The following is a 12708-nucleotide window of genomic DNA, read 5'->3' on the forward strand; positions in this document are numbered from 1 at the left end:
CAGTAATGTTTAAATAAAATCTAATTGAGATCAATTTAAACGGAAATAAATATGGAATGCCGCCGCTAACATGTGCGAGATACCTATATATGTACTACGATAAAACCCTAACTGTCCGCCTTTCGTCCAGGTGGCGTAGCCCACGTGCAAATCGCTTTACGCTCCGTAGCGACCGTAACGCAACTGTCACTGTCGTACTAATATGGAAGAGTGATAGAGAGACACAAAGCATTTCGTTGTCGTTGTCGTCACCTTGGCTAGGCCGGCTGAACTCCGATGCCGCGTTGAAATCTTTTGTTCGGGTGAACAGAACTACTTAGATTTCCAGTACTTATTATTATTTTACGTACAATACTTCATATTTAAGTTTGTATCAACTGTATGGTCAACTGTATAAACGCTACACGTTACACGATGTGCAAGTATGTGACTAATTGATAGTGTTAATGGTTTAAGGATCTATAAAATTAGTCTCAGTTACCGGGAATCTGCTGAATAATTGAAATTGTATATTAAGCAGCATTTAGAATGAATAATATAAAATTGACTGTAGAGGGGTCATGTACATTTGCATCTGACTGTACTAGGACGTACAACATCGTAAGATCGACATGAAAGGTGTCATTTAGTCGTTATTAAGAGGAAAAGGGACGGCTTTACTCCATACAAACGTCTTCATTGCCTCTCTGGATATTGACATTATGGAACATATATTCATAAATGTTTTAGTCTTAAGTACCTGTGTACCGAAAACCGTCGATGTAGATATGTATGCGGTTTTTTCCATTGTAGCACATCCACTCGGCGGGCAATATGGGGTTGCCCGCCTGAGACCTATCCTATTCATAATTTGACATATATTAATCATACATATCTATGACGTACGTAACGTAAACGTAGGGGTCGTTTGACATTATTTTATTCTGAAAATTAGGAGCAATTTCATACAAATTATTAAATGCTCGTAACTCTTATAATAATTAAACAATAGAAAAAATCAAAAGTGGGCAAAAATATTTTCAATAATGTTCATATCCTGAGAGGAAAATGAGGACTACGTTTGTATGAAAAGGCGACTTCGTGCGGTTGGTAGAATACTTACTCGCAGTACTATTTATTATACTTACTTCAATTTTCAGCCACTCCAGATTCAATCCAGGCCCCCCTAATCTCTAAAGAGCAGATTGATGATTCTCGTCGAGCAGTCAGCTATATTAAAAAGTACCTACTCTTATCTCATGCCGAATAGCCCTGGGATGTTCTATTGGCGTAATTACCTTCCTTACTTACTTGAAGTGTAGGTATTCGGGTATTTCCGTATACTTAAGATTCGCAAAGTTGTCCGAAAGTTAACTGTAATTTAACGGAATTAGGGATGATTTTCGCCGATATTCCGAAGCAATCGGAAGTATCCGAATACACCTTAATATTTCAGACGATTTGACATAAACTTACAGAGTAATAAGTACAGTCAGCATCAAACAGATGGTGACGGCCAAAGTGGCCAAATATTCCAAAACACATCCTTATTTCTATAGTAACAAAGTTGTGGTCCGAGATACGAGACAGACGTGAGCAGGACCTACCCTACATACTTAGTACGAATAAATGTTAATGGATCGGTTACCATCATACATTTTGTTTATTTAAATTTTGGTTTTGAACTTGATTTTAATTTAATTTTTGATCTCAATTTTGATTTTAACAGTAGGTCATTATAATTTTGTTTTAACACATAAATTGGATTTGTTTTTATTTTTAATTGTAATTTTGAACTTGATTGTAATTAATCTTTTATTTTTAATCTCAATTGTTACTTTTAACTATAATTCTAATTATATTTTGACATGTAAATTGGCTTTATAAATAATTGAGTATGAGTATTTCATTAAAAAATCGTAACTATTTTGGTAAGGGCAAATTCATTTATTTACATGGTCACCATACAACATCTAATTAATAAAGATATAACCTCTTTGACCATTATGACAGCACTGTGATCATGAAGAAAAAAAAACATAATTTAGTGAGAGGTACGACTTTCCAAAAGTAACTAGACTGATTAAAATTAACACTTGTCATGGGTAAAGCAAAGAGAATCAGTATTGTAGGGTGTCCATGCATACCGTATTTTTTTTCTGTCACTAGAGAAAAAATGTTTATCTCACTAATACTGGTACAGAACAGTTGCTTATAATTTACTGAATGCTCAGCGTTGATCCTGGTCAAGTCTCCTGAGTCACTCTGTATTTAGCCACTTTGGCCGTCACTATCTATATGAAGCCGACTGTACACATGAAGGTACCCAAGATGCAAGTTTTTCTATAGCATAACTATTTTATTTAAGCAATTTTTGTGTGTGGTAGACCACTATATCTAAATATGCTGACTCATTATCAGGAATTTAGACCTATATGATTTTATAATAAAGGATGTTTTCCGAGTACGGAAGTGTGAGGACAATCAGAAATTATATGAGTTAGTTCTATTTGTTTTACGGAACCACATCAGAAAACTTTATTTGTAATTTTGTATATCAAAACAGTGCCTCGTGATAATCGTGATGCACTCAGAAAATGTTCGTACAAAAAAAACTGTTCCAAGTAACAAATAACAAACTATCTAGTTTTTGATTTTCCCTCACTGCCCAATTAGGACTAAACATCTTGTAGGCACATACCTACATTTGGGCCCTGTCTTCCTAAACTGCATGCTGTATTTGACCAGTAATATACTTGACCTGTACGGATACCACCAGTTTGACGCTGACATATTCGCTAGGGTATGCGTAACTTACTTTCTATGCATCATACTCGTACTCGCATGTTAGTGCGAGCGAGACGTATAGAATGTATGTTTCGCAGACGATAGCGAATAGTTATCGTCAGTATGACACTTCTAAGGCAGTCGTGGCAAGCCTACTGTTGGTCTCAGCTCTTAAACTCGTTGTGAGCGACTCCCGCCTCTGTTAAGATTGATCCACAATATGATATTATGCATAGCAGTGCATTCGCCAATAGCAGCAAGGTACAGATAAATAAAACAACAATTTCACATTAAATTTATATTTACTGACAGATCTGAAACAACCACTAAAGCTACAGGTAACGAGTAGGTAATTTAGGGTTACTATACAATACATACTTGAGAGAGTAAGTCCTCAGGTACAGTAGACTCCGGGTCTTGGGAATATAAAATTATAAATACAAAACAATATACACAGTACCGGTAGCGCTGCGAGACTTGAGGTTCGTAGTGTCTTGTCTTCGGACACATTTGAAACGGTTCAAATACTGTACCCCTAGTGTAAATTTTATCGATAGCGAAACGTGACGTACGCGCTTGAGTCAAGTCTCATTTTGTATGGGATTTTGAATTTCCAAAACGTCAGTTTCTAAATCCTATACAAAATTAGACTTAACGCAAAAGCCTACGTCACGTCACGATGTCGAATAAATTTACACTAGGGGTTCTGGACGCTCAACTCTCACTGCGATACCTAAAAAAAAGAACAAATCGCGGAGCGGGAAAGATACATGTTCGCATGATAAATTCAATTCGATTTGTTCTCAGTACATACTTAACTCACGTAATTAAGATGTATGCTACCAAGGCAAGTATCACATAATGTAGAATGGTATACACTATATTTTAGCAATCGTTGAGTACAAACTGGTGAACAAATCGTAACGCAAAGCAGTGAAATTTAAGTAAACTTTCGCCATAGCGGTGTTAACAGATCTGTCGCCTTAATCTAAGGTAGCTATAGTAAAACTTAGGTCTATGAAGTGTCTAGGCAAAGATCAGCGTGCGGCAACAGCGCGCGGCTGCGTGCGGCAGAATGCGGGCCGCTGGCAACGAACGACTGACCCTCCCCTAGCGACACCAGTAAAATTTGCGCTACGCTTATTGTAAACAAATTTCCTTTGATTAGAAAACCAATTCAACATCACTCCTTATCTGTCTCTGCTACAGACGTATCGACATGATTGGACAAGGGAACAATTCAAAGAAAACAACATCTTACAGTATATAACTTTCCCAATTTTACTCAACTCAATGTAACAGAAATCACCTGGTAACTGATATTTAAATTAATCGTTATACACAAACATAATCATCACATAAAACTTACGTCTCTCCGTTATACTTAAGAACTATTGTTATAAACTTGTAATCACTACGTTAAACTTATTTCAAAATAAGTCTATCGATGGATACGATAATAGAATATGATAAATAACAAATTTATCATTATTTAATATTTACATTAGTGAAAATTAAACTGTTATTTCTAAGTGTGTGCTTTAAACGGTATGAAAGATAACCACGTCTACTAAAATATATATTTATCTGCCCGCGGACACCCTCGCGGCGCTCGCCGCCACCGCGCTCGCCCGCGCTGCTAACATTTACTAGTGTACAAGAACAGAAGGCAAGTTGAGGTAATCGGTTTCAGCGGCGAGCGGCGGCTGCGGCAGGCCGACAGAGTGCCCTCACAACACCGCCACTTTAATCCTATTACTCGTTACATGAGGTAGTTAAGTTTCATAATTGTTTCATTTTGTTTTATTATTGCTATGAAGAAAACTTCTGTTATACAAATTTTTTCTCAACAATATTAACTTATACTTTATTGTTTATTCTGCTTAAAACAGTTTGTACGTATGTTTACAAATTTAGTACTTTGTGTAGGTACTTGGTATACCTTAGCGCGAGCGCCTGGCGCGCCACGTAGCGCGTCGCGTGTCGCGTTTCACGTCCGACACCGGAACCGGAAACGGGCACAAGCGACTGCCGCATTATAGTTAGGTATAGTCACCACTTAACTACTATATTGTAAAAAATATGTTAAAAATTTATTCGTATCTAGGAGGTAGGCCAACTGGGTCCAAAATTGTATGATGAACAGATATTGCTTTTTCTATTGAACGAAACAACAACGTATAAGTAGTTAATTATGATTACATCGGCTCTTCAATAGATATAGTCACTGATGAGGTAGATTAATATCGTAAGTGCTATTCTATTTGTATAAAAATACTTCTGCAATATAATCAACATTCAAATACAAACATTATCAAAATTAATTCCATCGTAATGTTCATATTGCACATTTAGTCGAAGGTAAACAAATATTTTGTAGGTGTTCTGCTAATAGACCAATGATATGGATTGAACAGCGAGTGTGTCAACGTACCCCGGTGGCCGTGCGAGCCGGCGCGGACCGGCACGGGCCGGCGTCGGGTTGCCGCGCGGTGCCGCGCGTCGCGCGCCGCGTCAGTGCGGAGCGCGAGGGCGCGCTGCAGAAGTACAAGGGCGGACGAGCAAGGTACTTTGACTCATCCGCACATGTCGGCCTTGATATGTTCTAATTTGTTGATTAATCAAACAGTTTTCTCACAATTATGTACAAAGATTTCATTTGATATTCTTTTAAGTACATTTACCGATACTCGCGATAATTTTATTTAATACTATACAAAAAAACATTTACATTATTATTACTTAAATTATTGCTAGAGAATTTCATTAGATATTATTAAGCTAGAAGTTATAAAAATTAAATCGTTTCGCAACAGACAGTTGGCGGTAATAATTTGGCAACGTTCAGGAAGACTACTTTCCTACCACTAACGAAACAGGAATGTTTGTAAACTAAATTCGTTCAAATAACAAATTGGTAACTTAAATCGGACATAAATTTGTTTTACGTAAAACATTCCGAAATTTAAACAAAGTAGTTAACTAGCTTAACATTTAAACAAATTTTAACAGAAAAATAATAATAGGAAGCACCGGAAAATATTTCTACAAGTCAATATTACAATTTTTTTAACTAGAACAAGAACGATGCGAAGATCGCGAGGGCGCTGCGCGCGGCGCGTGTTCGCTACACGACGCGCCGCGCCTGCGCTTCGCACTCACTGGATTGTGATCTTTATTGACTTGTCGATGTTGATAATGTTCTACTTAATAATACCATGTTTGGTTACACGTTTATTTATAAAACCTAAACAAAAGAAAGTCATCTCTTATAATTAATAAGTCTATGATCATGTCTGGCAAATAAGTCCCAATATATTTACAAAAAATATTATAACTTGTGTACAAAACGCAATGTACGTTCTTATTAACATAACAACCAAGAAACGTCGAAGTAGCATAATGCGTTGGTATATACTTAGTAAAACAATGTATAATGAATATAGTATATAAATTGTCCGCTCATAATGAAAAATTATCTAATAACTTTGATATTTGTCGATGTTCATATGTATAAAATTGATATGGTTACGGGTTTGCTAAATTATTAGCGCGGAATAATATTCCATCATATAATTACATATTTAAGAGCTCAGACGCCCAGGCGTGTAAAGTCACCTTGCACCGAAAACAAGGTTAGGTTGAATGAACAACAAAAAAATGAGCCAGCGAACTGGATGTTTGCGCCCGCGTCGCGGCCCGCGGCCCGCAGCGCTGCCCGGGGCCCGGGCGGCGCATAATCATCGCCACGGTACAAACAACAAAACGTTCCGATCTAACGTTAATAATCTACGACCCTATTTCAAAAGTTAAAATATATTGCAAAGTTGCTACTTTGTAAATTTCAAATGATATGTCTACACGACAACTTTACTTTGTCCCTGTCAGGGACGATGGGAATCTACGCAAGTCATTCACGATGGTGATGTTGAAGACGACGGCGAGGAAGAGGTGCGCAAATTTTTCTTAATATGAGTGTCAAAATGCTTTATCATGTGATCCTTTCTTATAAACCCTTTACCGCAGTGATCGCAAGCGAAGGGCTTGCAGCCGGAGTGCAGGCACATGTGCCGGCGCAGATCAGTTTTATGGTTAAAGGACTTAGGGCACTCGTTGCACTTGAAGGGTTTATTGTCTGTGTGCTTCATGTAGTGGCAATCGTACGAGACGTCGTCCGAGAAGCGCTTGCCGCAGCGGTCGCACTTGAAGGGCTTGGCTCCCGAGTGGAAAGTCTTATTGTGCTGCGTCAGATAGCAGGCCTTGTTGAACAACTTGTCACACTCGTAGCACTTGTGCACCGTAACGGGCGCGCTCTTCTTCAGCTGGTTCCTCTCCGACAGCGGAGTATTTGGAACCGTTGAAGAAATTAATGGAGAACTTCGACTTTCATTCTCAGCTTTTGCACTCTCAGGACTAGCTGGTGATTTCATTTGCGTACTATAGTTTTCTTTATTTGCGTAATCCATGATATCCTCTATTTTTAATATTTGAAGCTCACTTGAGTCTGTGCGTATAAAATCGTCTTCTCGTTTTATCGTTTTCCCCCCTACCGCGTACCCATACGGATATATCTTTAAATTATCTGGATTATACGAAACGACTTCTTTAACTGGCCGGGGCGCTAAACTATATTCATAATCCATACTCTGTCCACCGATTTCGATATTCGTATATTGCAAGGGAGCGTGAACCGGATCCACTATAATGTAACCGGCGGAAGACTCATCAGCAATAACTTGACCCCCCACGTTAGGCGATGTTATATAGTTGGAAACGTACACACCGAACCGCTGCGTCTGCAGCTGTGCGAAGCTCGGCAATCGCACGCTGGCAGATTGGTTCGATGCGTCATGTTCCATTACGTCAGCTGTTTCAGGTGACGATTCACCAAAAGTAGCTGGATTGGCTATAGGCAGGTTGTTGATAGCCATATCCATAACGTGGGGGGCCATCCCGTTTGGGTAATTCGGCGCTATAGTCTGCTGAAAATTCTGACCCAAATATAATGGGGTGTGCGTGGGGTCCGGAACCGAACCCCCCAAAGGATCCGTAGACCTCGGGTTGTACGGGTTGACACCCAAATGACTGAACGGCGGCAGCGTGTGCGGTGTAAGCGCCGGCGTAGTCTGAGTTAGAGCTGGAGTTGAAATATTGCTGGTTGACACTGATAGCAGGCCCCTCATATGGTGATTTTGAGAAACAGAGGGACCTGCTTCCCCGTTTGGGGGATTCCCTGATGTAGTAATAGGGACTCCCTTTGTACCCTGATGATTATTGTCTGCCGGATTACCTATGCCAGGTGGTTGACTACCTATGTTGAGCGGATGAGAACCGGCCTGGTGCTGTAAAGGGTGATTGGCTAATGGATTATTACTGAAATTATTATCTAAATTACCCTGTTGAAGATGCGTGTACGGCGACTTGGACTGCATGGAGGCGACACGATGAGACCGGTCGAAGCTTTGCGAAGCGTACGGTGACTGCAGCGCGGCGTCGTCCACGCTGCGCCCGTCCTCGGAGGGGACGGGGCTCTGCGTGTTGGAGTCGGCGGCCTGCTGCGCGGCACGAGCTTGTATCGTTTCGCGGCTAGGGTGGTGATGATTAGAGATCGGCATGGTAGCTGGATCGGGCTGGCCAGAAGATCTTACTGCATTTTTATGTAATGTGGTATTATAGTGTCGTTTCAAATGACCCGAGCTTGTGAACCATTTATTGCAAGCAGTACAGTTGTAGGTTTTGGGTCTCCGTGCTTCATTCGACTTCCAGTTGGCTCCTTTTCCACCCATTGAGGGCATGGCCGAGGATGCTGGGTTTGTTGGTTGTGTACTTGTTATTTGCGGCGCCGCAGGTGAGTCATATGGTCGATACGGAGGCTTCATATCAGGATTGGAAGAAGCCACGGTGCCAGAATAATCGGTCAGTGGCGGCATTTGTACACCGGGATATATTTTTTGCTCGACGTGCATAAATGGCTTTTGATCGTGATGAACAGCAAGAAATTTGTCTTGAACATAAGGGAATTTCTGTTCTTGATGAAACATTTTAGTATCAGCTGCGTAAGTTTTATCACCAAACATTTTCTGATCTTTAAATAAAGAAACGTCTCCATTGAGTTGTGGATTGCTGTACAGCTTTTGTGTTTCCCATGGCATCATAGGTACAGTACGAGGGTTCACTTCACGCCCTTGAGGAGCACTTTGATCATAAGAAGAATTAGGTTGCTCACCTTCATTTCCTTGATAAACAACTTTCTGAGAATCCAAATCCAGTATATCAGACGATTCTTCGTGTTCTTCTTTGACCTTTGTGTTATCGTTCTGGTAGCCGGCATTATTATACTGTTTCGGTGGAAATTGTTGAAAAGGCATGGAGGCGGAGGAGGTGTTAGCACTGGAGCCCGCGTGAGCGGAGTTGCAGTGTTCGTTGAGCTGCACCGCGGAGTCGCACACAAAGCCACATTTATCACACTGGTTTGGGGACGGCGACGGCGTCGGCTGATTTAGTGGCTGCCCATACAGCGGACTCGAAGATGACACTTGCGAAACTCTTTCTTGCATGTTGTATGGGTGGAAGCGATTAGGTTTATGGTAATCTTGGTTGTATTGTGACTGTTCCCAATTTATTTGATCAGGATGTTGGCCTTGAGGAAACCCAGAATGTGAGTAATTGTTACCAAACTGTGGTCCCGGTGAAAAATTGGTCTGATCCGGATTCTGGTAGGGCGAAGGCGCGCTGTGGTAGCTCTGGGGTGTCGCTGGGTGAGGGAACTGGGCCGAGGTCTCCGGCGTGGCCCGCTGCTGGAACTCCGGACTCGGCTTCGTGATCATATTGTCGCTCGAGTCGGCTGGAGCCGACACGGTCGTCTCGTTCTTCACTTTTGTACCGTTGTTGTTTTCACTATCATTTTGTGAGTTTTGCGTACTCCACTTCGCGTATAAATTTTCTTTGTGGTATTGTACATGTACCTTTAAAGAATCAACAGTGTCCAGGTAAAGGTCACAAACTTCACAATGATAATCCCTCGACGGTAAAGTCGACGACACTGCGCTGCTGTTAGCCATTTAAATCATCAACCCAGCGGAGAGCACCGTCTCCTCCAACGAAAAAAAAATAATAAAAAAGCAACAGTCTTCGTCTCGACGTACATGAAGTCCGTACTGCATCAATCAGGCGCTACAGGTAAAAGTCATGGTCGCGGCCCGTCACCCCTCGTCTCAACTCGACTTATACTACGGCAGTGTTGACGAAGAAAGTTTTTCGCGGCATTTCCGCGCGCGGGCGGGCGGCGTACCACGTGCGCGGCGTAAACACTCGCCTGGCTCGGCGCCGGCAAAACAAACTGTCAACCGAGCGGTCCGAATTCACGACTGTGGCACTCCGATAACACTTTACTTTGTAGCACTTGTTCTGTTATATATTAAAGTTTGTCTAAAATTATTTATTAACACGTAAGGAAAAGTTCACAAAGTTTTAAATGTTTTATCACAAAGTTAACAAACAGATAACAATTGGCACTTGTTTGAAACCCGGAGATGCATGACGATATAGTTTGTAGTGCATAAGCTGCCGACACTCAGAGCGGAGGACACACGGGTCACCTGGGTACGAACGTTGCGAGCGGACGTTTAGTAGCAACTGACAGCCTTCCCGAAGTCGCCTTCGGGGGCATGACTTCAATAACAATTCGCAACGTCGTCCCCCACCAAGGCGTGCGTGCGAGTGAGAGTGCCACGCTGTGATGAAGTTATCGCTCCTTCGTCCTTTTGTGTGTCCTTGGAGTGAGTGAGATAGCACACACGGGGGTACGGAGTGCGGGGGACGCGGCTGGTCCTACTCTTTCTCAAAATTGAAATGCCCGGTCGAAATGTCCGGTGATGCTGCGTCCGAGTAGGATAGCGATAGCACCCACCCTTACAATGCGGGCGGACAGAGCCCTGCGACGAAAATTTATAAATTTAAAGTCTAGTTCTTACGTAGGTAATTCTCGTATTATTTAAAATAAATTGGCGAAAATAAAACGTTCCTCAATTCAAACCATTACTAATCACTGAGAAATGTTTATAAGCGTCGGAAAAGTTCTTCCCTCTTATTTATTATTTTCCACGAAATAAACAATGTTTGGAATAAAATTACGTCTTATGCATGATCGTAATATGTTATCACCTTAATATATTTTCATGACACATGCTCGTAAACGGTGTTATTGTACGCCAGCATACTGAGATGGAATCAGCTACATTATGCCCACGGGCGGTAATAGTTTTTTTTTAATTCATTTCTCCCATGGGCATAATTCTTTTGTTTTCAAGAAGGTATAAATTAGTTTTTTTTAATACTAACGTTTACAAATGATTTTTTTGTTTATATTGATTAATATTTAATTTGATTAACTTAATAGCCGTTAGAAATATTTTTACACAATTTTCAATAGTAGTTAGCTACTATTACTTGTTGGCTTTTAGAAGCCAGATAGGTCAGTACATTCGATGCCTCGCCTGTCAAAAATGACCATATGGGGAACGAACGCTTGAAATGTCACCGTGTTTAATAAATATTTAGCTTAACATTTTGTTTTTTCCTCACAAGTGTGATGTAAAACATTGTGTGTCGGGACTGTTGGGTGGAACAAGAATTACGAACTCGTGTTAATTAAGACCTCGCTTTCGGCTTCGGGTTTAAAACTAACACTTGTTCGTAAATTCTTGTTTACCGCCCTTAATACACAATGTACTATTTCAGCACCATGTAAAATTAAATTGCACAAAAAAAAATGCATTTTATTTTAAACTATTAAACTAAATGAGCAATATTTGCAAAGATACATTTTTGTACCGTTTGTAAAGTTACAATAAAAAGGCTTATGAGACAAAAACTACGAAGTATGTTTTTTATTCCCATCTACTAATTACTTACATAGACAACTAGTAACATTTGGAACAAGTAAATATATCGGCTTAATAGTTTTGTTTTACTAGGGGCAAAGTTGTTGTTTAACCGCTCATGCTAATTTTAATACACAAGCAAGCAAAAGATTCCAAAATTGAACCATGAGCGTAGCGAGTTATTCATGAGCGTTGCAAGGGTTTCAACGCACAAGGGTTAGTCAAATTATGTCAAACTCAAAAAACAACACTATACCAACGTGAGAAAAATACTAACTGTAAATCAAACAAAATCAAATACCAATTAACGTTATTAAATATGTATCATTCAAAGACATTATTTTAAAGTAAATTCTACTAGCCAACATAAGGAAACAACTCAAATTTTTCATCAAATTACTTTGCCACACATGTGAATAAAATGCAACTTTCTTATTAGTTTTTGAATAATCAAGAGAGCCTTTACGAGCTGCTGTGGTGAAAAATACATTTGTTTATACCTTCCCTGTTCTGACCTAAGAGTGAATGGAAATGACCATGTGTTGATTATATACATTTGAAAAAACTATATAATCACATGGGATCTCTCCTACAATGCACCTGGTAATATAAATGCATTTATGTGTATTTGGCCTAAAAAAAGTTATGTAGATATATGTATGAAATAATTAATAATTATTATATAAATGAATATAAATATAAGAAAGTAAATATTAGAGTACATTCTTACACAAATTGACTAAATCCCACGGTAAACTCAATAAGGCTTGTGTTGTGGGTACTTCGACAATTACATACATATACAATATATAAATACGTAAATACATAGAAAATACCCATTACTTATAGGAACAAATATTCATGCTTATCACACAAATAAATGCCCTTACCCTTATGCCTTATGCCTTTTGGATTTGAACCCGGTACACTATCCACTAAGCCGAACAGATCGTCAAAAAAACACTTTTTTTGACGATCTATCAATAGAAATGTACACGGCTTTGCGGTCTTAGGCAAACTTAGCATTAGAAAAAGAGAGTCATATAATATTTATGTAACG

The 12708-nt window shown here is 39.8% G+C and overlaps 1 protein-coding gene across 1 annotated transcript; it reads right to left on the reverse strand.

The window, feature by feature from the left end:
• Positions 1-3049: 3049 nt before the first annotated feature.
• Positions 3050-10918, reverse strand: LOC133517472 (uncharacterized). Its single transcript, XM_061850806.1, has one exon. The coding sequence runs from the start codon at positions 9825-9827 to the stop codon at positions 6681-6683; it is 3147 nt and encodes a 1048-aa protein (XP_061706790.1). The 5' UTR covers positions 9828-10918; the 3' UTR covers positions 3050-6680.
• Positions 10919-12708: the final 1790 nt, after the last annotated feature.

This window comes from Cydia pomonella, chromosome 1, assembly GCF_033807575.1.
Source record: "Cydia pomonella isolate Wapato2018A chromosome 1, ilCydPomo1, whole genome shotgun sequence".
Taxonomy (NCBI): domain Eukaryota; kingdom Metazoa; phylum Arthropoda; class Insecta; order Lepidoptera; family Tortricidae; genus Cydia; species Cydia pomonella.

Coding starts and splice junctions, on each gene's coding strand:
- LOC133517472 (XM_061850806.1), bottom strand. CDS start 9,827: ATGGCTAACAGCAGCGCAGTGTCGTCGACTTTACCGTCGAGGGATTAT.